The 25778-nt window shown below is 43.5% G+C and overlaps 1 protein-coding gene across 5 annotated transcripts in view; it reads left to right on the forward strand.

Annotated features, from left to right (window-relative positions):
* Positions 1 to 17738, forward strand: part of PDGFA (platelet derived growth factor subunit A) — a 38899-nt gene extending 21161 nt beyond the window's left edge. The window contains exons 5-7 of one of the 5 annotated variants that reach the window (XM_064153733.1): positions 632 to 758; positions 9236 to 9409; positions 16332 to 17738. In XM_064153733.1, coding sequence (XP_064009803.1) covers positions 632 to 758; positions 9236 to 9369 — 261 coding nt within the window. In that variant the 3' untranslated portion in view covers positions 9370 to 9409; positions 16332 to 17738. Of the gene's footprint in view, positions 1 to 631; positions 759 to 2373; positions 2457 to 3473; positions 3588 to 3693; positions 7065 to 9235; positions 9410 to 15828; positions 16056 to 16331 lie in introns of those variants that run through there. The other 4 variants (XM_064153734.1, XM_064153735.1, XM_064153737.1 and 1 more) reach the window with 4 other exon arrangements.
* The last annotated feature ends 8040 nt before the right edge of the window (positions 17739 to 25778 follow it).

Here is a 25778-nt window from a genome sequence, read left to right on the forward strand (position 1 = left end):
GTAAGCATGTCCCAGGTCATTCGTTGCAGGAAGCGAGTAGAATTCAGATTGCTGCTTTCTCAGCTGATATCCAGGTCCTGGTTCTGTAGAGTCAGAGGCCCTTGGAGACAGCAGTTTGTGCATTATAATCTACAATTGTGTTACAATTCATATATTTGTAATATCTCAATACAATAAAATATATTTACAACTATGTTAAAAAATATAATTACAAACCAAAACTAATGCCTTCAATGCTAGCCTTCAGCTTAAAAACAGTGGTCAACAAGTTCAGAAGATCATACTGAAAGTGGCAGTCTGCAAGAACGACCAGATTTGATTCTGTGTAGAAGTTTGTTGTGGTGTCTGTGAAAGCTGAGTTGCTTAAAACTTCAAATTGACTTGAGTGGGAAATTGTTTTATCTCTTGGGGGGAAAAGAATATTGTTTCAAACTGCTGAACTTGAATATACAAGTAGCCTGCACAATAAATAGCTACACGATGTACAATTAAGATAAAAGATTATTAGCATGCTAACATTTTCTATGGGTTTGGCTACGTTTAAAAATAGAGGTTTAGAGTTACTCTGTCTTGAGTTCTGAACTATAACTATGTTGATGTGTCTCAGTACATACCTCATCGTATTTTATAGGTGGCAAAAGTGGAATATGTTAGAAAAAAGCCAAAATTAAAAGAAGTTCTGGTGAGATTAGAAGAGCATATGGAATGCACCTGTACATCATCAAATACTAATTCAGATTATAGAGAAGAAGAAACTGGTATGTTTTCCTTTTATTTTTGCATTAATGCTGATTTCATATAGACCTTATTTCTATATTAGTACAGAATGTAAAGCAAACTTTGCTTCCAGTGAATTCAGCAGAGAAGCTCCCAAGTACTTTCCTGTGTGTTGAAGACACAAAATTAGGGACATTCCATGCTGGATAAAAGAGTTTGGATTCAAAGTTTAAAATGTGTCTATTGTCTTTAGGTTAGTCTTTAAGTAAATGTAAATGCCCAGTAGTGTTCAGGACTTGCTTAACTAAGTTAAAGGTTGTCATGTTCCAGTTTATTGGTGAACTCTGTTGCCTAACTGCTTAGGCTTTGTAGAGACAGAGCTGAAACTGACATTTACTTGGCCTTGGGGGAAATATTAACAAAACTAATGTAAAGCACTTAACAGATTCAATATTCAGGAGTAAGGAGTTTTGAAACAACATATCCTGTTTCTGTTGTTTTCATACTTACACATCATCAAGAATTTATTGCCAGTTGTCAAACCCAAATTTGCCTTATTGAGACAACATTTAAGTTACCATGGGGAAAGATTTATGAGACAAAATACTTACTATCAATCTGACTTTAATACAATCACCTAAAATCATTACCTCAGATCCTCTTGCTATGGTGCAATCAATGCTAAGCTTGACACATAATCAGGAAACCCACTGCAGTATAAAAGGCATCTCCTTTTCTCTGAATTTTGGTTGAGGGCAGCCTCAAGGGTTTGCTTTGCACCTCTGATAGGAATTTAGGGGTACAGTACACTCTGCCCCAAATTAGAGTGAGTAAAGAGCTGGTATTTATTGCAATGAAGATGTTCAGAGGTGATGGATTTTGTAGATGACTGGGCAGGGAAGGGTTTTCTATACTGTCTCTATGTCTGCATGGAGACATAAATCTGGTGTGTAAGTGAATGTAAACTTCAGTTGCTATGTGCAGAGCAGGAGAGTCAGAGTTTGTATAAAAGCAAAGTTAGGCCTCTGCTGCTATTTCATTGGACATCAGCTTATAATCTGAGCTGAGTGTTTTGGCTGAAACTAGGCTGAATTACGAGTAGACAAAATCACTTTTAAAATGGATATTCTTACTTATGTCTTGTTTGATATTTTTTCTACATGTTCTATTTGGAAGAAAGTATCATTAGATCCATTTGAGTTTTCCAAAATGTCTTTAATCACCGAAGACTAAGGAGTTAAGGTTTTAAGGTGAAACCTTTCTTTCTGGTGTGGGGTAGAACCATCATGGAAGAACATAGATTTCTAGGATTTAATTACTGATAGGAACGAAACTTGCACCAGCAAGTGGATGGTGAGCTGAAAATAGCTTAACTACAGAGCTGAAAGCAAATGTTGAATGCTGCATGGTAACAGTAATTATAGATGGCTCTTGGGGATGACGTGTGCAATGCCAGCTTCGTTTATTATTTCTTTACTTTTGTCTGATTACTTTGTAAGCAGAATGTCTAACAGGACGTTAATGCAATTATTCCTTTAATGCAAAAGAGAATGAGATTTCTTTGAAATGTAAACGCTTTTGAGTATTTATTACTGCAGTGTTCAACAAAATGCATTACTTTAGGGCTTTTTACCAGCCCTGCCCTTATGTTAACAGGAAGGCCTAGGGAATCAGGTAAAAAACGGAAACGAAAAAAGTTAAAACCAACATAAAACCTACTGGAACTATTTGATATTCAGGTAGGACCTATATGCTGAACACCCTAATAGCACAAGTACTGGAAAACTTAATCAAATATCATCACTTCAACTTAATCACTGTTCAAAATCTTGACACTTGCTACCTCAAGGCTGCAAAGAGATTAGATCTGATTGGCTTTGATAATTCTACCTGCTGGTATTTTTCCTTTAAGCTCCACATCACCATCAGCATCTTACATTCCTGAGCTACTTCTTTTTCTTGGCTTTTTTATTTCCTTTTTTTTTTTTTTCTTTTTTCTTTTTTTTTTTTTTTTCTGAAGGGTGCTAATACTTCAGCTTCTGAAATCTTAAGTTCCATTGCCTCTGCTTTTGTTTCATTATTATTGATTTCTGAGGTCAAAGCATCACATAATAATGCATGAATGAATTGCCAGGTTACAAATTGTTGTTTCCGGTCATTGGTTGTAAAACATTGAGTATACATGCAGCAAGTACTATTATGTGTGACCATCAAACCCATGTATTGGCATGAACTGGGATTGATTGTACATATACCTGAGATGGTCTGATGACCTGTCTACCTGACAAGGGAAAAAATACCATTTCTTGTGTTGCAGGGCCCTGTGTGGCTTACACCAGAAAATTGCACTATTTTTTTTCTGGTCCATTCAGTCTCAGGAGAATGATGACAGTGAGTTATCAAAATTCATGACCTTTCCAGTGTAGTGAAAAACTAACACCCTCTCAGTGCAAAAATGACTGAAATCCTTTGGCCAACATATTAGTAATGAATGATGATAGCGACACACATTCCAAATTAAGTAGGGAATTTCCATTTCTTCATGACTTGATATAAACTGCAGCACTTGCAATTGATTCTAGTATCTGGAGTGGGAATGATTTTGGAGTTTGCAGTGTATGTGCCTAACGCCTGGATGATGGTGAATTTAATTGCAAGCACCTTTTGGTTTCCTTCAACGTAAACTCCCGATGGCAGTTTTCATTTATGTTGCTGTATCATTTCTAAAGAATGCTAAACTTCATATCCTGTTTCAGATTAACAGGTATTTATTGGGAGTAGTATGATAGAAGCAAAGATTTACTAAAATTCAACTTTAAAAGTGATCATGTAAACTCAATCAAAACAGCATTTAGAACTTCTTGTCCCAGGTTAGTGACTCTTCATGCAGAAAAGTTTTTTTTTAAGTCATCTACTAAGAGGATAGGACATTTGATTCTAATCATAGAGTTATTGTATCTTTTTTCTCTCCTGCAGATGTAAGGTGAAAATAAGCTAGAAAAAAACTTCTCTCTGGGACATGGATGTACATGGTTTGTTACATTCCTGAACCTACTATGTATGGTGCTTATTGACTGTATACTTTATTTGTTCTCCTGTGTGAAAAAAACTGGCTCAAAAGAACACTTAATGAGAACAAAGAGACAATGTACATTTGTTTAATGTGACATCAAAGCAAGTATTGTAGCACTCTGTGAAACAATAGGAAGCTTCCCTGTCCAAAAAAAAAAAACAAAAAGAAAAAGAAAAAACAGAAAGAAAAACAGGAAAAAAAAAGACATTTCAATGAATGGAGGATACCAAAATTACTCAAAACCATGACAAAAATCTAAGTGAATAGTGGATTTCTGTCAGAGCAGTCAACGGTGCTTTACGTCAAGAAATGTGCCTGCGTTCTTGATGAAGATGGATGGACACTGGTGGACTTCAGGCACAAAAAAAGCAGGAATGTATGAAATGATCAAATGCCACGCAAACACTATAGAACAATACATCCTTGCTTGGTGGTGTTTTCAGAGTCTATACAAAAAAAAAACCTTCTGGGGAGCCTTAAGTGGATTTTTTTTTCCTCCTTTTTTTTCGTTTCTTTTTTTTGGGTTTTTGTTTTGTTTTTTGTTTTTTTTTTTTTTACACCATAAAGTGATTATTAAGTTTTCCTTTTACTCTTTGCCTAGCTTTTTATTATCTCTTGGACTACATTTGCCAATAACACGTATAAAAGACTGGTATAACAATAAGCAGAACACACACAAAAAAAAGAAACCCAACGTTATGGTATTTTCTCCTAGTGGGATGCAAACTAATGAGATGTATTAAAATAAAAATGGTATACCTATGCATAATTTTCTAGACGTTTCTTGGTTTATGTTCCCCAATCTCCCCCATAATTTAAAGCATTACATATAAAGAAAATTAAAGAGAGAGACAAAAAAAAAGAGAGATGTGCGTAAACAAATCATAGGATATCCATGCAAAAATCCTTTTTCTCCCTTTGAGACTTATGCCAGTTGCCTACTAGTGATATTGTGTTAGCAATTGTCATTCTTATCAGTATCCAGATACTTTTATTTCACATGTTGGAGCTGTGTGAAATGTACAAATTTCTTGTATCTGCATTGTACAATGTCATGGTGGCATGGGAACTACCTTGCTGCAAATATTTGAACAAAACCTAAAATTCTTTATTTTTGGTAAAATGTTATGCTTTATGTGTATTCAACAGAAATATGTGTTTTTGTAAAGGTGAAGTTTGTATTTTTATCTAAAAATTAACAGTTTTATATACCTGAGAAAGCCTGCTATGTTTTCTTGAACCAAAAGAAAAAAAAAGAAAAAAAAGAGAAAAAAGAAGAAAAAAAAACACAAAGAAAAAAAAAGGCATTTTGTGGTCATATTTTTGTAGTAGAATAGCCCAAATAACATCAAAATCTATTTTAACTATAGCAGGGCAGATAAAATACTCTGGCACCGGTTGCTGTGTTTTCAAAGTGCCAAAGGATTAAATGTTCAGTTCCCTACAGATTGCAGTGGGAGCCACATGGCTAAATCTTTCTGCACTGCTTTGGAAATGCAGGGCTGTGCCAGATATGACATGGCTACTCACTTGGCCAAAATCCCTGCCCCACCCCAGTAGTTTGTGTTATGTACCCTTTGTTTTAGTTGGATTTATCGCATTGGATATGTAAAATGAACTACTGGACTCTTTTAGTTGTGAAACATCTACAAAGAGATGAAAGAGTTTTCTTTGTTTGGAATGACAGAAAGAAAAAGTTTGTCTTGAAGACAGTGTTTCCACGCAAAAAATGGCTTCACATGTGAATGAGCTGCAGAACCTTAAAACAGCAGAAGAGAGAGAGATTTTTAACCTTTCCATTTCTTTAAATAGAGTTCAAACATTCCCCTCCCATTCCTCTAGCTATGTCCAATGTCAACCAAACAAAGCAATGTTAGCTAGCAGGCGTTATTGGCTGCAGCCGCTAATGCAGAGCTAGAGTTAGTCACCCTTCTATTTCGTGACCATTTTCCCAGTGTATTTGTTGAGCACCAAAACTGGAAAATACATTTAACTAAAGATTGTCTGTGCTTGTTTTCCACTAAGTGTACTGTTCACGATGTTATGCACATGAATGTATGTGTCTGCGTTTAAAAAAGAGAAAGTGTATAAAATGTAATTTATATATTTATGTTTCAGTGGGATGCCAATAATGTTGCTCCGTTCCTTTTTACTTTTTTTTTTTTTTGTCTAAAAGATATCTAATGAAAAGAGAAAAAGCCAAAAAAAAGCAAAAAAAAAAAAAAGCATATATCCATTAAAATTGTATAGATGAAAAACGTTATATGACCCACTCAGACACTGTGCAGGTATGAAAGGTTGTCAGAGTCACTTAAGTGGAATAATTTGCAAACCCAGCTCTTTGAGAGTCCTGGGGTTGGACTGGTGTAAGAAAGTTGAGTTCAGATCTGTGGGCCAGTGTCCCTGGAGGAACTCCATTGAGTATAATGGAGCTCTGCAGATTGCCATCACGAGTGAGTCTGGCCCTATAGTATAGTCTTGAAATAAAGAGGCGTGCATTTTATTGGTGCCAGCAAAGAAATGCGTTATGCCAAATCCAGAAAACCCAGAGAGAATGAAGATTGGGTGGAGTCTTTCCCAGCAGTGGTTTGTTTGAGACTCGTAGTCTCGAGTTAGTTTTGTCAGCAGGAATGAGGCGCACCGGAGTCTTTGTTCTCAAGCACAGTGTTCAGACAACACAAAAATCTCAGGGCTATATTCTCAGCTAGTAGAAATTGGCAAACGTTTTTAACTTCAGCAGCCCCTAAGCTAATTTACATCAGATGAGGATCCAGTCCACAGTAACTAAACTGTGAGGAATAGTATCATGATACGAGCATCACTTTCTCTAGTCCAGCTGAGCGAGATGCTACACAGCAGCCTTTGAAGCGTTACAGGCTATGGTATTGGTCCTTCTTCCAAGTGGCAGATACAACCAGAAGGAACAGTAACATTAAAGGTTGTGACAGAGGAGATGTTAATTCAAAGTTAAGTTGGACATTTCAAGGGCCATATCCTCAGCTGGTGTAAATCACCATCACTCCATTGCCTGCAATGGAGCTGTACCAGCTTACACCACTTGAGGGGCTGGTCCCTCATTCTTGCTCATCCCTTTCACTACTTGGTCCTGCAGGGATCTCAGATTGTTGTGTACGGTTAATGTAATCCTGTGTTCTCTAATACTTAAGCACAATAAGTGAATATGAGAATGAGTGTCAGACTTAACTTTGAATGTCCAAGCTCTGAAATGGTTTGTTTCACCATTGTGGCTGTAAATTAAACAGTTCTCTGTGCATTTGTGAATGCTGTGTCATATCTTCTTCCGCTGTCTGCTGGAGGTGGACTCCATCTGGACTTTTCAGGTGCTGCCTTTGGAGTGTTACAGGGAAGGGTGTGAGCAATTGGAGCCTTGAGATATCTGATTGACAGCTCTGTTATTTCTGGGGTGGGGGCTAGTAGGGGGCCTAATGAAGGAGTCAATGACGATCGTTGCTTTAAGTCACCTTTCCATGCAATCCTTTAACACCTTGTTGACTTTTGTCCTTGCACGTAGTAGGTAGGGATGGGGGGATAAAAGGTTTTCCTGTTTTGCATCCTGCAGTTACCTCCTCTCTCAAGAAGCTCAGAAGTTAGTGGTCTGATTTAATCTCCTTTGAGGTCTTTTCTGATTAGAAAGTGTATGTGTAGGGGTCTACCCCAAAACAGTCTCATTGTTCCAATACTGTATGTGATCACTGGTCCTGTAGTCAGTTCATTATGTTTAATTCTGTGCTTCGTCTTTCCAGAGCTGCCCTTCAGCTGGTTTTGTTGAGTGAAGTCAAGGATTACATGCCAGCTTGCTTTCCTTTTCTTCTGTCTTTCGTCCTGCTTGGCATCTGCTTTATTAAACATTACTTGGTGACTGCAGAGAGTTGCTCCTCTCCAGCTCTGGAGGTTCCTAGGCAGCTCTGGTGTTTCTGTGTCCTTCAGTTTAGGCTTTTTACTCTGCTTGGAACAGCATCTCGTGGGACTCCTTCCACCATTGGGCTTCAGTATTGGAGCTATGAGGTTCTCTTGGCTATCCTTGGGTTCCTGTTGCCTTTCTGTAGTGCACTTTCCAGCTATTCTCTGCTTTGCTTGCATCCCTCTGCTTCTGTCTCTCCAAAACGATTTTCCCTTCCTAGGATTTGTCTAGTCATACAGCTGTTCTCTCTCCTCCTGCCTGACAGAACAGCCTTTCATCTGCTTCTCTCCAAATCAATTGCTTTATCTAGGCAGGTGCCCTGAAATCCCCCCACTCTGAGGACCTGTCTCCCAGGCCTACAAACTGTCTGCCCCCTCATGAAAGACAAATGCTGTTACAGACACATTATTTGTGGAGAGAAAAAGGTTCACCTTTGCTTTTGGAAAAACTCATTACTGAAGGCTCCATCCCAAAGCTCTTTGAAATTCCAGCACCAGTGTTAACTCTGGAATTGGAGCTATTCCTCACATCTGACAGTTCAATTATGATCAGTGGCCCCATTTATAATTTAATTTGAAAGTGTACCCAAAAGCAAAGATGGAAGTTTCAAAGCTACCTCAGATTTGCATGCTCGTATTTGACTGTGAATTGAAGGAAAAGATGTTTGTAGGCCCCTTGCATGGCTTTGACAATCTTAATGCTGAATATTTATCTGACCCTCTCTTGAGCTGGAATCCTGGCTGCTTTAAAACAGAAGCAGTGATGTTCTTGGTGTTTCTATTACACAGCTTCTAGTATAGAGGAGCTCAGAAGAGAAAGAGGCTCTCTTGAGCTGGAATCCTGGCTGCTTTAAAACAGAAGCAGTGATGTTCTTGGTGTTTCTATTACACAGCTTCTAGTATAGAGGAGCTCAGAAGAGAAAGAGGCTCTCTTGAGCTGGAGTCCTGGCTGCTTTAAAACAGAAGCAGTGATGTTCTTGGTGTTTCTATTACACAGCTTCTAGTATAGAGGAGCTCAGAAGAGAAAGAGGCTCTTTGAGCTGGAATCCTGGCTGCTTTAAAACAGAAGCAGTGATGTTCTTGGTGTTTCTATTACACAGCTTCTAGTATAGAGGAGCTCAGAAGAGAAAGAGGCTCTCTTGAGCTGGAGTCCTGGCTGCTTTAAAACAGAAGCAGTGATGTTCTTGGTGTTTCTATTACACAGCTTTTAGTACTAGGGGAGCTCAGAAAGAGAGTCAGGTAAAAAAGCCATTTAAACCCAGAAGAATCCCACTGAAGTTTGCTTTAATTTCAGGTAACAGAGAGAAGCCTCTCAGGGTTGCATTCCTCAAAAATCAGCCTGCCTTTTGTATTCATTCTTCCATGTAATTCCTGTGTGTCTTCCCACATCTGGATTGCAAGACACTGTTCCCTGTCTGAGCTTTGCTGTGCTGCTCTTTGCCGTAGCATCCCCACGGCACAGCCTCGAACTGGTTTGTCCTAATACCTCCTCTGAAATAAAGAACTGTTGTTGTCCTGTTTTAGGCGAGACCGAGGCATGGAGAAATGACTGTGCAAGGTCACACAGCAAGGCTATGGCAGAACCAGGGATAGGACTCAGATCTGAGTGCTCATCCAGTGCCCTAAATCACACGACCATCTTCCCTTTCCGAGAGTGAATCCTTGCACCCTTAGAGCTAATTACTGAACAGACCAAGGGTAAGTCATTTTGCCTACTTATTGTACATTGGATACATGATCAAAACCTGCTGCCATTCTTGTCAGAGACCGTAGTGACTGATGAAAATCCAGCCTCCTGCCCATGCACTTGTGCAGCCTTCTGTGCTGTCATGGGCTAGTCATTTCCTGCAGCTCTAAAAAGTCAACCTTACATCACTTCCAGTGACAATGCTGCACACAGAACAAATCAGGGCTCAGATTTTATGGGGATTGACAAAAATGCCATAGACAATTTTCACTGCACATGTCTTCAGTTCAATGTCATTCATTCCTTTTATGGTGTGGGTAACATTTCCTAAGGGGATTGTTTCCATCGTGGGCTCAATCCTGTTTTTTTTTCCCAGGCCCTAATGTGGAAAAGCACTTTAAGAGATGCCTGTGTTTGCCCTTCTTCAAACTGGTGCCTAGGCATGCTTGTAACTTTGGACAAACATCCCACTAACAAACATCTCTCAGGCAAATGGAGCAGAGTTGATGCTTTATTACTCTCTATAAGTTGATGTGCCTTTCTGACTCAGGATCCTGGTTGTGGGATGGGAATCTTCATGCTCTTAGAGTGTTGAAGTGTGTTGCAAGCAACCCCAAAGATGAAGTAACAAGGTTGGAATACACAAGAAAAAGAGATGGGAGTCTTTTACCCCCACAGAGGTTGCCATTTTGAAACACATATTTAATCTTTTTTTGGGGGAAAGTACCTTCCTGGTGTGGGGTGGATTCAGGACTGCACTTACTATAGAACCATGGAATCAACTAGGTTGGAAGAGAACTCCAAGATCATCCAGGCCAACCTATCACCCAGCCCTGTCCAATTAACTAGACCATGACACTAAGTGCCTCATCCAGTTTCTTCTTGAACACCTCCAGGGAGAGTGACTCCACCACCTCCCTGGGCAGCCCATTCCAATGCCAATCACTCTCTCTGTCAAGAACTTCCTCCTAACATCCAGCCTTTGCCAGTGAGCCCATTTAAGGTGATCTATTTGGATACCTCAGAGTATACAATATGTAAAAAATCACAGTCATGCCCATGGGGAAAAAATAATGAGAGTAAATTCCATGTGAAGTCTGATGACCTGTTCTAGTGGGAGGTGTCCCTGCCTATGGTGGGGGGTTAGATCTGGATTGATCTTTGAGGTCACTTCCAAGCTAAACCATTCTATGATTCTATGACTTTTGAGTTTATTGGAAAAAAAGCAACCAACTAAAAAGAAAGGAATGAGAAGCTGAAATGAACAAGGTGAAAAACCTGATCATTCCATTTTTGGTTGTGGAATGTTACCTGTGCCTTTAGTCATTCCAATTATTTGCTGTGTCAGGCTAAATTATGTGCTGAAGTAGCTTGGGATCACTACAACATCTAAAAGACTAAGGCTGGCTCTCGTTGAACTGCTACCTGTTATCTCAGCATATGACTGTGAGGTGGGGCCTGCAATCACAGTTGTAAATCAAAGAACAAGTCATAGGTTAGGTACTGTTTCCCTTAGATATTGTTTCTAAGTTTGTTTTCTGTATACTGGTCTCCTGAGTGATGATTGGTGAGCTTTTCACTTAGGTGTAAAGTCAGGAATACGTAGTTCCTAACCTGAAACTGAGGACGTGCAAACTCTTGGTCTTGCTCATAATCAATAGAAGGAATTCCAGCAGCATCCTGATAACAGAATTTCTGTCACTGAAGGTTTCAATGTCACATTCTTACACTGTTCCTTCTTCCCCTAGATGGGAATTTAGTCATTATTCTATTTGACTTGTTGGCAGGCCCATCAAATCTGACTTGGTTTGAGTTTTTAGCATCTAAAAGTTGCTGTTTGGATTGATACTTGTGCATTCCAAATGTCTTAGATAAAAATATGCAGAGAAAGGCTGACTTGTATGCTTCAACAGAAAAGAAATCCACATAGGAAGGCTGGAGTAGTCTCTCAAACAGGGAAATAAGGTTTGTAACAGGGATTGCACATCTTCCCAAGACCTGATGTTTTGGCCTCTCCATACTATCTTTGATCTTGCATAAGGAAAGCAGCTGGTTTTACTGTCCTATCTTTGAAACTGAGAGGAGCTGTTAAGATCAGGTATGTGAAAAGGAGAAGCACCCAGAGATGCAGTCGAGCCTGTAGCACTTGAAATCCATCATACTTCTTGAAAGCAATCACAAATAAGTAGAAGAAAAGCCTTGTGAAAATCTCACCCTGCTTCATTTGGCAGACGAAGAAAGAATCAGGGAAATACACTCCACATAATGATCACTCAGTGACAAAGTAGATGTTAACAGAAACTGCTCAGCCTCCAATCTTTCTGCAGTTAATGATCATCTTTACAGACCATAATACTCGAATACTTCACTTATCGATACATCAGGGCTTGGATGAACTTTGAGACGTATGAAAATGGAGCACTCCTTAGGCCAGTGGTAGCTCTGTGTTCTAGTAACTGATCAACCAATGACATAATCGGCCAGATCACTAACTGGCGTGCAGAGGTGCACTCCACTGACTTCTCTGGAGCTGCCACTTCCCTGAGAGTTGACCCGAAACTCTTGCCCCAAAGCAGGTGACAGTTTCATATTTTGCTGTTCAGAGTTGCTATAAAAATGGACTCGTTTCCTGGAGCAGTTAAACCAAGAAAACCAGGAAAAGCAGTTTCCCACAGAGAGACTCATCCAGACTGGAATTTGCCCAGGTCCCCGGATGTGAACATGTGCTGGTAGAAAATATAAAGCAGCAACTTTGTTTAGGGAAGCCTCTGCCCTGTCAAAAATGCAGAGCATTTGTTACCAGGCTTTTCCTTGGCAATTAGCAGCTAGAATTACTCATAGAAATGGTTTGGTTTACTCACAAGGGGAGAAGAAAGACATCAATTCAAAATATCCCCTGTTTGACCACAAGAAAGAGGATTCTGTTTGCAGCAGGCCTGTGGCTGAAGTGCTGATTTGCCTCAGCTCCCTTTTGAGGATGAACTTAAACTTCTAGACCTCAGTGGGGGTTGGAGAGCCCTGCAGAATTGCTGGACAAGCCTAGATGTGATTTTTTTACAGCAGCTTAAATGATTTGTGCATCTAATTTCATTTAATTTTACAAGACCATCAAGAAACCTCAGCTGGCATCAGAATGTGTGTCTTTGCTCTGCAGAGAGACCAATTTTGACCCAGGGCTGTCACTCTGAGTGTTGCCTTCCTTCTCTAGGTAGCAGCACCCAAACCTGAGGTTTGCTTTCTGGTTTTGGGGTAGGTGTTTCCCAGGAGTGACTTTTCAAGTGCCTGTGGTCTGCCTCCTCGACTGCTGGGGCAGCCTGACGTTTCAGATAGGGAATCCCCCTTGCTTCAGTCATGCTTCACCTCTTCCTTAGTTCTTTGGCTTTACACATCTTTTTCTGTGTAAAGCTGGGGCTGGTTTAAGCTGAAGACCAGGGAAGTTTCAAAAGGCCAGATTTTCTCCTATGGCCTCTGCTTTACTGGACTCTTTTGCCCAACTGTGTCAGCTTTGAGGAAGAAGAGATGCTGCAGTACTTTAAGGAAGCCAAGATATGCCTTCTCATGCTCAAGTAGTCCTGCCTGAAGACGTGTCCTCCCTGGCTGCCACCAAGCACTACAGTTTTCCCTTTCTCCCTTGTCTTGAGAGCATCAGCATCTCAGCCAACAGATTCTTCAAGCAGGGAAAGGTCTCATGGTGTGTTGTGTGGTTGAGGAGATGTGATATCTACTTGACAGTAATGTTCCCATGCAGACTAAGGGCTCTGTTCTCATGCACTTGGAAGTGAAGACATTTTGTGGTCCAAATTCACTGACAGTAAACTGCTCTGGGGTCTTCTTAGAGCCAGGAAGCTGCAAAAAAAAATGTGTTCAGGATCTGAATTCCCCTTGACTGCAACAAGTTTCCACACCAAAAATGACAGAAACCATTTACCCCAGTGAGGCCATACAGAGGTCCTGCAGGTTAATGCTCAGCATGTGATTACCATCAGTACTGCTTTTAAATCAACTTGTCACTGTTTATTGAGAAAGGTGTTTCTCTTATATGTGCTTCACCTGACAGCTTGTATCCATTTCTTGTGCAGAGCCTGCTGGCCAACCCAGAATAGTTAGGCTATGCCTGTGTATCTAATAGGGAATCTGGGACCTTGCAGCTGGGGTTAGAAAGTGCAAATGTTTCCCATTAGCTCCATGGTTGTGATGCAGCAAGAGAGTCAGTGGAAAGCTCAACCTGAGGCGTATGAGCTGTTAGGCATGATCTGAGCTGGCTTGCTCAGCTGAGCCCTGAAGAGCCTACTGTGCTGACACAATGTAAGCTTAGTCTTTTATACATTGTCTGGAGTGATGTTAGCTTCACAAGTGGTCTGCAACCTTTCAGTAAACTATTCCATAGTATGAAGGGAAAGCTTTAAGTATTCAGTGGCTTTCTACCAGCAACTCAGCTACAGCAGAAAGCCCATGGCAGTGCTTGTCCTCTCTGGGCCTCTAAGGTCTCTCCCTTCCTTACTTTCTTCACTGTGTTTTTTTTCTAAGGCAAGTGAAAAAAACCACATATCTTAAAGTAGTACCTTAAAAAGGTGGGAAATGAAGCAGATAGATAATCTTGATCCTTTTATCTCATGTAATTAAGGAGAAGTTTGCCAACAGAGATCTGGTATTTCCTAAAACAAGCATACATGAAGAACACTTTGAGCAACTTCAAAAGAATTTTCAGGCTAGATCAGGAAAAAGATAAAACCAGAAGTGAAAACTGCTAATACACTTTAGAGCTCATTACTTACAGGAAGCACATTCTGACTTCTGCAGGATGAGGTTTCCAAAAGACCCCAAAAAAAAAAGGATACTTTCCCTATCTTAGTGGAAAGGTCCTGAGGCTTTTGCAAGTGGAGTACACAGGCAGTGGATGTATATGGTCACATCACCCAGCGAGAGTCTACCTCTGGAAAAAGGCTTTTTAAACTTGCCAGTGTGTACACTATTGAATACCTGTAGCTGCTTCCTGGGCTAGCTGTGGAGTTGACAAAGGGAATGGTAAAGGTCTGGCTTGTTTTCAGCCTGTTCTGTACCCTAGAAGGCAGAAATACTGCACTGGGTGTATCTAGCTACAGGAAGAACAGCAGGATCATGTTTGCGTGGCCAAGGATGAACACTGTAAAGTTGAAGCTGGTGTTCTCAATCAAATAGTGAGGCCAGCAAAGTGAGAGTGACAAAGTTTAGGAGGGACATTGAGATGCTTGAGCGTGTCCAGAGAAGGGCGACAAGGCTGGGGAGAGGCCTTGAGCACAGCCCTACGAGGAGAGGCTGAGGGAGCTGGGATTGGTTAGCCTGGAGAAGAGGAGGCTCAGTGGGGACCTTATTGCTGTCTACAACTACCTGAGGGGTGGTTGTGGCCAGGAGGAGGTTGCTCTCTTCTCTCAGGTGGCCAGTACCAGAATGAGAGGACACAGCCTCAGGCTGTGCCAGGGGAGATTTAGGCTGGAGGTGAGGAGAAAGTTCTTCACTGAGAGAGTCATTGGACACTGGAATGGGCTGCCCGGGGAGGTGGTGGAGTTGCTGTCCCTGGGGCTGTTCAGGGTAGGATTGGACATGGCACTTGGTGCCATGGTCTAGCCTTGAGCTCTGTGGTAAAGGGTTGGACTTGATGATCTATGAGGTCTCTTCCAACCTTGGTGATACTGTGATACTGTGATGTGAAAGTGGATGCCAGTGACACTCATCTGGAAAATTACTATTTGACAGAATCTTTACTGAAGAAGTAATCTTAAAACCCTGGGTTTGGACAAAGGCTCAAATCTCAAGCTATTTGATTTACTGTTAATGAGTTAATGCTCTCAGAAGTGTTGTGAAGCAGGAATATTTCATCTTTGTAAAGCACCCAGAGATCCTGTGAATGTCATGTCAGAGTTTTCTACTCTTAAAGCATTCCCTGGTGTAAACCGGCCCCTTGATGGTGACCAGAGAGCTGAAGGGTTGTGCCTGAAGCTCAGCTCATGGTTTCAAGCCCAGATGTGCTATCCTTAAGTTAGCACTGGCTGGTGTTGTGTGCACCTCTGTTATGTGCAGAGTACTGCACACATCCCAGTTATCCTTTGCTGTTCTCCACCATGGAGGATGTGTCCACCTGCCAGCTCTTGTGTTCGCTTTGCTGTAGGTAGGAACATATTTTAAGTGGCATTTCCATCAGAACTGGAGCACATGGGTAGTGAAACTTGAATGTTTTTTCTGTTCTGTGCAGGCAAGGTATTTAAATACCAGATTAGTTGCTCATTGTATCTTTAGGCTACGCTGTGAGGATAGCTTTGCTGTAGGTAGGAACGTATTTTAGGTGGCATTTCCATCAGAACTGAAGCACACAGGTAGTGAAGCATGAATATTCTTTTTGTTATTTGCAGGCAAGGTATTTAAATACCAGATTAGTTGCTCATTGTATCTTTAGGCACCCAGAGAGAGCTCAACTTGTGGTCACTGGAAGGCTGTCCTTCTGGAAATGAAGAGGTGCTTGCCCTTGTGAAAGTTTGTACTCCTGCTCGAAAGCGAGATCTGGGCTCCTAAGTCACAAAGATGCTTTTGCAAATGTTGTACCTGTCTTTCTGCTTCCCTATAAATCAACCTGCTTGGCTTGGACTGAATGTTTAAATAATAAACAGCTGCAGGACAGTCTGATTGCTTCTTTCTGAGTGTTTCCCTTATGGGGGTCACATGGCATCTGCTCTGACCTTAAGGACCTGCTTTATGGAGGCTTCTTTCTGATGCTAACAAACCCCACATTTTAACTGGCTGTTAAATACCCAGGCAGTGGTAACTAGCCAGGACAGGGATTAGAAGAGTATTCTTACTGGGATACAGGACGGCTCTGTCCATGTGCTGGCCGGGGATGAAGGGCTGGAAAACTGTGGTGGAAGAGACTATTAATGTGATTTTCCACAACTTTCCTTGCAGCTGCATTTTTGAGGAGAGAGAGAGAGAGATGGCTAGGCTTGCAGTAACATGTTGTGCCGTCATAAATGCTACAGCCACCATCTGTTTCCAGCCCACGACTTGAAAGAAAACTGAGCAGTAATCTCATAATTCACATGAGCATTTTACACTCCTGAACCCTTCCCAACCTTTGTCTAATAATGAGGGGAGTGCATGGTGCTAAGGTTTGTATTTTTCCTGCACATATTAGTGATTATTTGTATGTCTCTTTCTGGTTTCTCCTGTTTTGGGTTTGGTTTGTTTTCTTTTGTTATGTTGTTGGGGTTTTTTTTTTGTGTGTGTTTGGTTTGTTTTGGTTGTTTTTTTCTGGGGGGGTTGGTGGTTGGTTTTTTTTTGTTTGTTTGTTTGTTTGTTTGTTTTTTTCCCAAGGGCCTTTAAAATAATTTCTCTGGGAGAAAAATCAGACCAGTTCCATGGTCAAAAAAAAAACCCAACCAATCCCACCCCCATAATTAAGGAGAAATCCCAATTCCATCGTCTTTGCTGACAGACTTCTCCAGGAGGAGGTGCATTTAACATTCCTCTCTGTGCCTGTCTTAGCTGCTTGTTGGTTAAAAGAAACAAAGACATTAGAAAGTGAAGGGGCAGGTTGCTGAGCTGCCCTTTCCTTGCAGAAGCAGAGCTGGAATAGCTGGACATGCGCATTTGAAGCCCTCACCATCAGATAGGATGGTAATGGTAGGTTGGATTTTAATGAAAACAAATTCTTCTGCTAATCTTCGCTTCGGGCTGGCCCTCCGTGGGATTAAAGATGCCACCTGCTGTGCCAAAGACGTGCTCAGGTTCGAGGCTGCTGGTGGGTGGGAGGAACACAAACATCTGAGAGTGACTCTGGTGAGCAGTCGAAGTCTGTCCTGTTGCAGTGCCCTCGGGGAAGCCAAAGAGTTGAGATCATTTAGTTGATGGAAATACTGCTCCCCTCCAGCCTGTGAAGCAAAGCTAGAATCATTAAGGATTACTTTTTGACTGTTCTGCAAAACCAAGGGCTGCTGTTTCTCTGGGCCTCCTCTCGTCTTTGGACCCAATTTGCACACCTCCTCCTAGCACAGCCAAACTGGCTGAATGAGCTCCTGCTCTCCTCTGGCCTTAGAAACAATGACTTTCATCATCTCCAACAGACTGCAGAGCAGTTTAAGGATGAAAGGGCTTCTCATTTCATGTATCCTACTGCTGCTAGAACTATAAATCCTCCATGGACTGAATTTATAGCAAACTGCTACTGCAAGCAAGTGAAATTTATTTTGTGTTGTCATATGTAAGCTGCCCAGGAAGCTGCCAAACAAAGCACTGAGCTGCTGATGGGCAACCCATTCAATCTCTTCTCATTTTATTTAAAAGTAATAAACAGCTGTCAATCAAAGGAACTTATTTTGACGTGTGCTGCCTGTTGGGTGATCCTCACTATCTCCAAGAGGAGTTTACATGTGAAAGAAAGCTGCCAGCTGTTGCCAGGTCTGCCAGACATGACATGAAGTTCCACCAAGAAAAGGTTTGTGGGCTCACTAGGGTTGGGGACAGCTCTTTATCCCTACTTGCTCTTCTAAATGCTTTTTATCCCTGCTTGCTCTTCTTTGACCCCAGGTATCAGGGGTGCACAGAGGCCACATGCAGCCATTCAGCCCTCTGCTTGTCTCAATGACAAGGCTTCCTTGACCTGTGTACAGCAGTAGTTGTTCCTAGGTCCTGCAGTGTGATACAAGATGAATTGTTGGTGGATCTCAGGGATTTAGAAAGCTGGCCCATGCCTGTTTTGGTGCCTTGTGATGGTAGATGAGCTAAAAAGGGGAGAGTAGAAACTCTTCAAGCTGACCACCTGCATTCATCCATTTCTGTACAAGTGAACAAACTGGAGAAGTGACTTCATTTTTATTTGTCACCCTGGCTAATTAATTATAGTCAGGGTGCTGGGAGCTGTCACATTAAAATGGCCTTTCCCCACTTCCTCTTGTTGTGCTGCCAGATCCAATCTCTACATCCTCCCACTCAGTAGTTTATGGCCACATCTGGAGTGTCTGCCCTGCACACGTGCTGGTAGGAGCCTTCTCCCTGCAGGCACACACCAGGCCTCTGGTGTCCATGGGGTCAGAAGCATCTTTCCTGATGAGTGTTTTTGCCTGAGTGAGAGAGAAGGGGCAAGGGAAGGGCAATGGCAGGGAAGGTCTCTGACACGAAATTCCCAGGACCAGGATTTGCACATTTTATGACCGTTCAGATGGAAATGCAACGGGAGCTGAATTATTCTTCCCTAATCCTGCTTTCTCACTTTTCCTCCCAGTAGCCTCCATCCCCTCCAGCTTAGGTAGTACAGAAGCTTATAAACAAATCCCACCACAGGAAAAATAGCAAAAAAAGGGCTATTAAAACAAAAAAAAGGACCTGAGTTAGGGCCGTGATGGATAGACAGGTGGAAGGCAGGCACCAGAAGGGAGGATGAATGGCCAAAGCCTTTGATGGAAACACTAAAGAGCTATTGAAAATCCAAGGGGTGGGGGGAGGGAGGAGAAAGAATAGCAGGAGGGAAAGCAAGGGAGCTGTGCCCCCCTTCCCCCCGCCCTCTTTCTCAGGATGTTGAAAGTATTTGTCCTTCGTTACAAAATGATTGAACTGCCGCCAGGCCAGGCCACCCTTCCAGCCATTGCACTGGGAAACTGGCACTTCTGAAAGCCTCCTCTCCTCTCAAATTTTATAGCTTTCCCTTTTGCTGTGGGACTTTTTTTTTTTCCTGGTGTTCTGCTCCTGGCAGGAGCTGCTTTCAGATTTGCAGCCTATCAAAGAAACTGTATTTCTTCGCTCTGGTGAAAGCAGAATCCAGGTAATGAAAGGAAGAATCACAAAATAAAGGCCCATTTTTATGGGGATCCTCAGCTGTCTGCCTTTTATTGACTCAGAATTCCATGCCTTTGGGATCCATGGGGTTGCATTAATATTCCTTTGGTTTATCTCTAGAGCTTTTGGAAGGAGGAGTTTTGTCTTGTAAATAAAGCTTCTGCTTCACCGTTGTCTCTGTGTGTGCAAAGGTGCTGCCTGTTCTTCACAGTCAGAGCAGTGAGGATGATTTTGTTCTATCATCATAATTAAAAGTGTTTTTCTTTTGCATCAGGCAAATGCCAAAATCAATGGGAGAACTCTTTCCCTTTCTCAGAGTGGTCCCTGGAGTTCTGTGATGTCTATGTCCTGCGAGATCTACCCGTGGGAAGAACAATTGGAGATCATAGAATCACAGAATCAATCAGATAGGAAGAGACCTCTAAGCTCATCCAGTCCAACCTAGCACCCAGCCCTGTCCAGTCAACTAGACCATGGCACTAAGTGGGAACAAGTGGTACTGTAATGTATCTTACCTACCCAGAATATATCTCTCCATGTCCTGATCTCTGTAAACACACCCATTTCTCAATTTGGGTGGGTATAGATTTCTGTGTTCCAGTCTTAAAATACCAGTAAGTTTTTATTAGCTCCCTCTGCAGATGGAGAGTCCTGACAAAGGGCTGTGATCCCTCAAGGCTGCTCCTTCTCAGGAGAGGAGAGTTTGGATCATCACAGAATCATAGAATCAATCAGGTTGGAAGAGATCTCCAACATCATCCAGGCCAACCTAGCACCCAGCCCTATCCAGTCAACCAGACCATGACACTAAGTGCCCCAGCCAGGCTTGGCTTGAACACCTCCAGGCATACGACTCCACCACTTCCCTGGGCAGCCCATTCCAGTGCCAATCACTCTCTCTGCCAACAACTTCCTCCTAACATCCAGACTAGACCTGCCCTGGCACACCTTGAGACTGTGTCCCCTTCTTCTGTTGTGTCCTCTCTTTCTGTTGCTTGCTGCCTGGGACCTCACCTGCCACAGCTTCACACTCTGTCCCCTTCTTCTGTTGCTGCTTGCCTGGCAGAAGAGCCCAACCCCACCTGGCTACAGCCTCCCTTCAGATAGCTGCAGACAGCAATGAGCTCTGCCCTGAGCCTCCTCTTTTCCAGGCTAAACAACCCCAGATCTGCATACGAGACTGATACTGCTGCCAGAGGCTGTATTTGTATCCTGTATTTATATATGTGTGTATTTATATAACCCTGATGCTTTGGAAGGACTGAAGCTGGGTGTCTGTAGGCATATCCTCCACCCAGCCTCTTGTTAACTGCGGGGGGGGACCCAGAGCCATGGTGTCTGCCTGATGCCACTCACGTCCCATTGCTGTCAGAGAGGCCAGTGAACTTGGGTGGCCTGAGCAGATGGGGTGAGCAGGATCCTGACTGTCTCCTGGGTGGGTGAACATCCTCCCATCCCATCAAGTGGCATTGCCCTCCACGCAGTCCCAAGGACGCTCCTCCAAGTAAATAGTGCAGACAGTCAGCTGCCTGTTGCCTCCAAGATTAGATCCTGGGATTAGGTCTCTGATGAGCTGGCCAAGCAGTATAATCAAATTAGGCCTAGGGGAGCAGAGAGGCAATGTGCAGCCCATACACAGCTGAATGCTGGGGTGAGGAGGGATGTGCTTGCTCTCAGCTGAAAGCAGAGCTCTCCACTTGCCTAACTTTGCAAGAGCACTTTCCACCTAAACATCTGCAGTTCCTGGTTGCCTTATTTATGTTTGCAGTGCCCTGAGAGAGGTTATGTGTCACAGAATCACAGAAACATGCAAGTTGGCAAAGCCCCTCAGGTTCACCAAATCCAACCCAGAACCCTACTCTATACAAGATTCACCTTAAACCAGGTCCCTAAGCACCACATCCAAACCACCCTTAAACACATCCAGGGTGGGTGACTCCAGCACCTCCCTGGGCAGCTCATTCCAGTCCCTGACCACTCTCTCTGTGAAAAACCTTTCCCTAATGTCCAATCTAAACCTCCCCAGCCTCAGCTTGAGGTCATTCCTCCTTATTCCGTCTCCAATTCCCTGCAAGAAGAGCCCAGCAGCAGCCTCTCCACAATGTCCATTCTGGTAGTTGTAGACAGCAATGAGGTCTCCCCTCAACCTCCTCTTCCTCAAACTAAACATCCCCAGCTCCCTCAGTTGCTCCTCATCAGATTTATTCTCCAAGCCCTTCCCCAGCTTCGTTGCCCTCCTCTGGACCCGCTCCAGCACCTCCACATCTCTCTTGTATTGTGGTGCCTAAAACTGAACACAGTAGTCAAGGTGTGGCCTCACCAAAGCTGAGTCCAAAGGGACTCAGTCCCCTACTCCTGCTAGCCACAGCACTTTTAATCCAAGCTGGGATACCTGCTGCTACCCAAACACCAGCTGCTGGGAAAGGCTTTTTAAGTGCTTTGAAGGTAAAGTAACTGCAACAAGTTGCTTAGCAAAGCTGTAGAATGCCCATTATGGGTAAAAAAGCTGCTAAGGCAGTGATGGGATGTTGTGACCCACCTATTTAACTCCCCTCCACGCTTGGGTGTCTGTTGGATACCCGCTGGATTTCCAGCATTTCTGTCTTTGTGATGCCTTTCTCCCTGCTTCCAGAAGAAGGGAAAGGGTAAGGTTAGACAGGGAGTCACTGGACATGGTGCTTCAGTCTCCTGCTTCCCAAAGGCATTAGCTGCAGTGAGCAAAGCCAACAGCCCCTGCTGTCATGCAGCTGGCCCGCGGCGTGTCCGTCACACTGCCTGTCGGAGGTGCTGTGTCTGGGAAGGTGTCGCTGTCCTTGTGAACGAGCTCCTGCTTCCCACGTGTGGGAGAACACTTGTCCTTGTGCCAGGATGGCACAAAGTCTAGAAATTAGGATGGCAATCTGGGTCATGGCTGTGCTGGTTTAGGAGTTACCCATCCCTCCTCCCCCCAACTCTTAGGAAATCAGCCAGACTAGACTCAGCCAGCTGGAAAATGAGGCATGAAGCTTTATATTCACAGCTAAGCACAAGGTATGAGCAGGTAGTTACAATAGAGTACAAATTACAGCTACATATGCCTAGTCTCTTCTGCCAGGCAACCAGCAACAGAACGAGGGGACAGAGTGTCAAGCTGTGCCAGGGGAGGTCTAGGCTGGATGCTAGGAGGAAGTTGTTGTCAGAGAGAGTGATTGGCATTGGAATGGGCTGCCCAGGGAGGTGGTGGAGTCGCTGCACCTGGAGGTGTTGAAGCAAAGCCTGGATGAGGCACTTAGTGCCATGGTCTGGTTGATTGGTCAAGGTTGGGTGCTAGGTTGGCCTGGCTGAGCCTGGAGGTCTCTTCCAACCTGGTTGATTCTATGACTCTATATACAGAAATATACAAGGTCAAAGTAATACAGAAACACAACAGCCCTCCCAGAAATCAGTCCCCAGGAGGGGCTCCCAACCACTCTTCCACCTTCTTTCCACCCTTGTACCTTATCCCAGAGTACACCTTACACGCAAGGTGGGTTTGGAGGATTGGCTAGCAGAATTAGTTGGGTTACACAGCAAAAGCCCAGGGAGAAAAGGACAGACACCAACTCCGACAGATCGAGACTCTCACCCACTCTCTTATCTATGTTTGTATCCTTGTTTGTATACATCTCAGCAAGCCTGTGAGCGAAGCAGACAGCACCATTGTTTTCACAGCCTGTAATCTATGTTTCCTCATTAAAATGTTCCAATTAGCCTCAAACCAATGGCATATCGGGAGGAAAACACTGCCTCAGAAGCTTCCCAGTCTAGTGTCACTGATGGTGATTACTTAAGCTCTAAGACAGGGCTGTGGCAAAGAGCAGGCTGTAGCTGATATGAATCATGCCTTGAAATAACACTTTCCTTCTTACATTGTGAAAATTGCCCAGGGATGGGAAGTGAGGGAAAATAGGATTTCCCTGGAGGTTAAAAGATTTTCCTTTAATCAGCTTTCATAATGTTAATTAAATGTTTGGAACAATGGCTTGAGCCTGGGCTCCGCCCGCTCTTGCAAAACTCTCTCACAATACTGTTTTCACTTTCATCTTTGTTTGCCAGTGAGAGCTGAGCAAGATTCCTGCACCAAGGAGCAACTTGGCTCTTGGGAAAACTCAACTCCCTCCTTTATCTCTCCTAGAGAGAGATGTATCTGGAGCAGTGTGGGCAGCAGGACAAGGGAGGTTCTTCTGCCCCTGTGCTCAGCACTGCTCAGGCCACAGCTTGAGTGCTGTGTCCAGTTCTGGGCTCCTCAATTCAAGAGAGATGTTGAGGTGCTGGAAGGTGTCCAGAGAAGGGAAATGAAGCTGATGAAGGGTCCAGAACACAAACCCTATGAGGGGAGGCTGAGGGAGCTGGGGGTGTGCAGCCTGCAGCAGAGGAGGCTCAGGGCAGAGCTCATTGCTGTCTACAACTACCTGAAGGGAGGCTGCAGCCAGGTGGGGTTGGTCTCTTCTCCCAGGCAACCAGCAACAGCAAGAGAGGACACAACAGAACAAGGAGGTACAGCCTCAGGTTGTGCCAGGGCAGGTCTAGGCTGGATGTTAGGAGGAAGTTGTTGTCAGAGAGAGTGATTGGCATTGGAATGGGCTGCCCAGGGAGGTGGTGGAGTCGCTGTCTCTGGAGGTGTTGAAGCAAAGCCTGGCTGAGGCACTTAGTGCCATGGTCTGGTTGATTGGGCAGGGCTGGGTGCTAGGTTGGCCTGGATGATCTTGGAGGTCTCTTCCAACCTGGTTGATTCTATGATGACCCAAACTCTCCCCTCCTGAGAAGGAGCAGCCTCGAGGGATCACAGCCCTTTGTCAGTCATCATTACCCCATCAGCAAAGGCAGCTAATAAAAACTTACTGGTATTTTAGGACTGGTGCATAGAAATCTATACCCACCCATAGGAGATCAGGATGTGGAGAGATATATTCTGGGTAGGTAAGATACATTACAGTGCCACTTGTTCCCTGCATTTTTTGCTCTTTCTGTAGTGTAGTTGCTACATGCCCATGGGAGCCACCATTTCGGCTCCTCTGAGCAGTGGGCTTAATATAACCCAGGCTTGTATCACACACACACACATGGAGTGCTCAGGGGATGAGTGAACTGGGGGAATGGTTCACAGGCAGAGGATGACATTCATTTCCCCAGGGACCTCACCCCACGGGAGGGGGAACTGCACTGGGCAGATTTGCACAGCCCAGGAGGTCCTCTTGGTGCCAGACTGGGATGTCTCTCCTGGTGGTCTGAAATGTGTCGGTATGTCCCAGAGATGGTTTGGCCGTGTGCTCAGAGCACCCACCAGCCACACATGCACAGGGGAGTGCCCGTGCTGGCAGGCCCAGGGTGTGGCCACCCTTCTTCTTACAGCTGGGAAAGGGGAAAGACCTTAAAAAAGAAAGAAAGAAAGAAAAAAAAAGAGTCACAGAGTTAAGAGTTATAAACGTCAGAACATTAGGGGTAATAGAGAAGAAAAAAAAATAAAAACAAACCAGAAAGGAAAAAAAAAGGATGAAAAAAGAAAGAAGAAAGGAAAAAAGAAAGAAAAGAAGAAAGGAAAAAAGGAAGGAAAAAGAGAAGGAATTGAAAAAGGAAGGGAGGAAAAATGGAAGGGAGGAAAAAAGGAAGGGAAAAAGAAAGAATTGAAAAAGGAAGGGAGGAAAAAAGGAATGGAGGAAAAAAGGAAGGGAAAAAGAAAGAATTGAAAAAGGAAGGGAGGAAAAAAGGAATGGAGGAAAAAAGGAAGGGAAAAAGAAAGAATTGAAAAAGGAAGGGAGGAAAAAAGGAAGGGAGGAAAAAAGGAAGGGAGGAAAAAAGGAAGGGAAAAAGAAGGAGAAAGAAAGAAGGGAAGAAAGGAAGAAAGAAAGGAAGGAAAAAAGGAGGGAGGGAGGGAGGGAGGGAAGGAAGGAAGGAAGGAAGGAAGGAAGGAAGGAAGGAAGGAAGGAAGGAAGGAAGGAAGGAAGGAAGGAAGGAAGGAAGAAAGGAAGGAAGAAAGGAAGGAAAAAAGAAGGGAAGAAGGGATGACAGGAAGAAGGAAGGAAGAAAGGAAGGAAAAAGAAGGGAAGAAGGGATGACAGGAAGAAGGAAGGAAGGAAGGAAGGAAGGAAGGAAGGAAGGAAGGAAGGAAGGAAGGAAGGAAGGAAGGAAGGAAGGAAGGAAAATATGAAGGGGAAAAGGAAAGGAAGAAGAAAGGATGGAAAAAAGAAAGAAGGAAAAAAGGAAGAAAGAAAGGGAAAAGAAATAAATGAATAAAGAAAGAAAGGACAAAAGAAAGGGAAAAAAGAAAGAGAGGAGAAAGATTAAAAGGAAAAAAAGAAAGGGGAAAAAGAAAGGAAAAAAGGAAGGGAAAAAAGAAAGGAAGGGAAATAAACAAGAGGGCCATCGATCAGCCGCTGAAGGAGCAGCGGCGAAAAGAAGCAGCCGAGCGCTGGGGCAGCGGCGTTCTGCCGCGGTGCAGCCGGAGGGGCCGGTGCGGGAGGGCACCGCTGCCTGGGCAGGCTCTCGCTGCCCTAGCAACATGTTAACATCTCAGCAAAAGCTGTTTAAACAGAGCCGGGCGCTTGCCACGCAAGCCCTGCGCCG

The sequence above is a fragment of the Pogoniulus pusillus genome, chromosome 13 (assembly GCF_015220805.1).
Source record: "Pogoniulus pusillus isolate bPogPus1 chromosome 13, bPogPus1.pri, whole genome shotgun sequence".
Lineage (NCBI taxonomy): Eukaryota > Metazoa > Chordata > Aves > Piciformes > Lybiidae > Pogoniulus > Pogoniulus pusillus.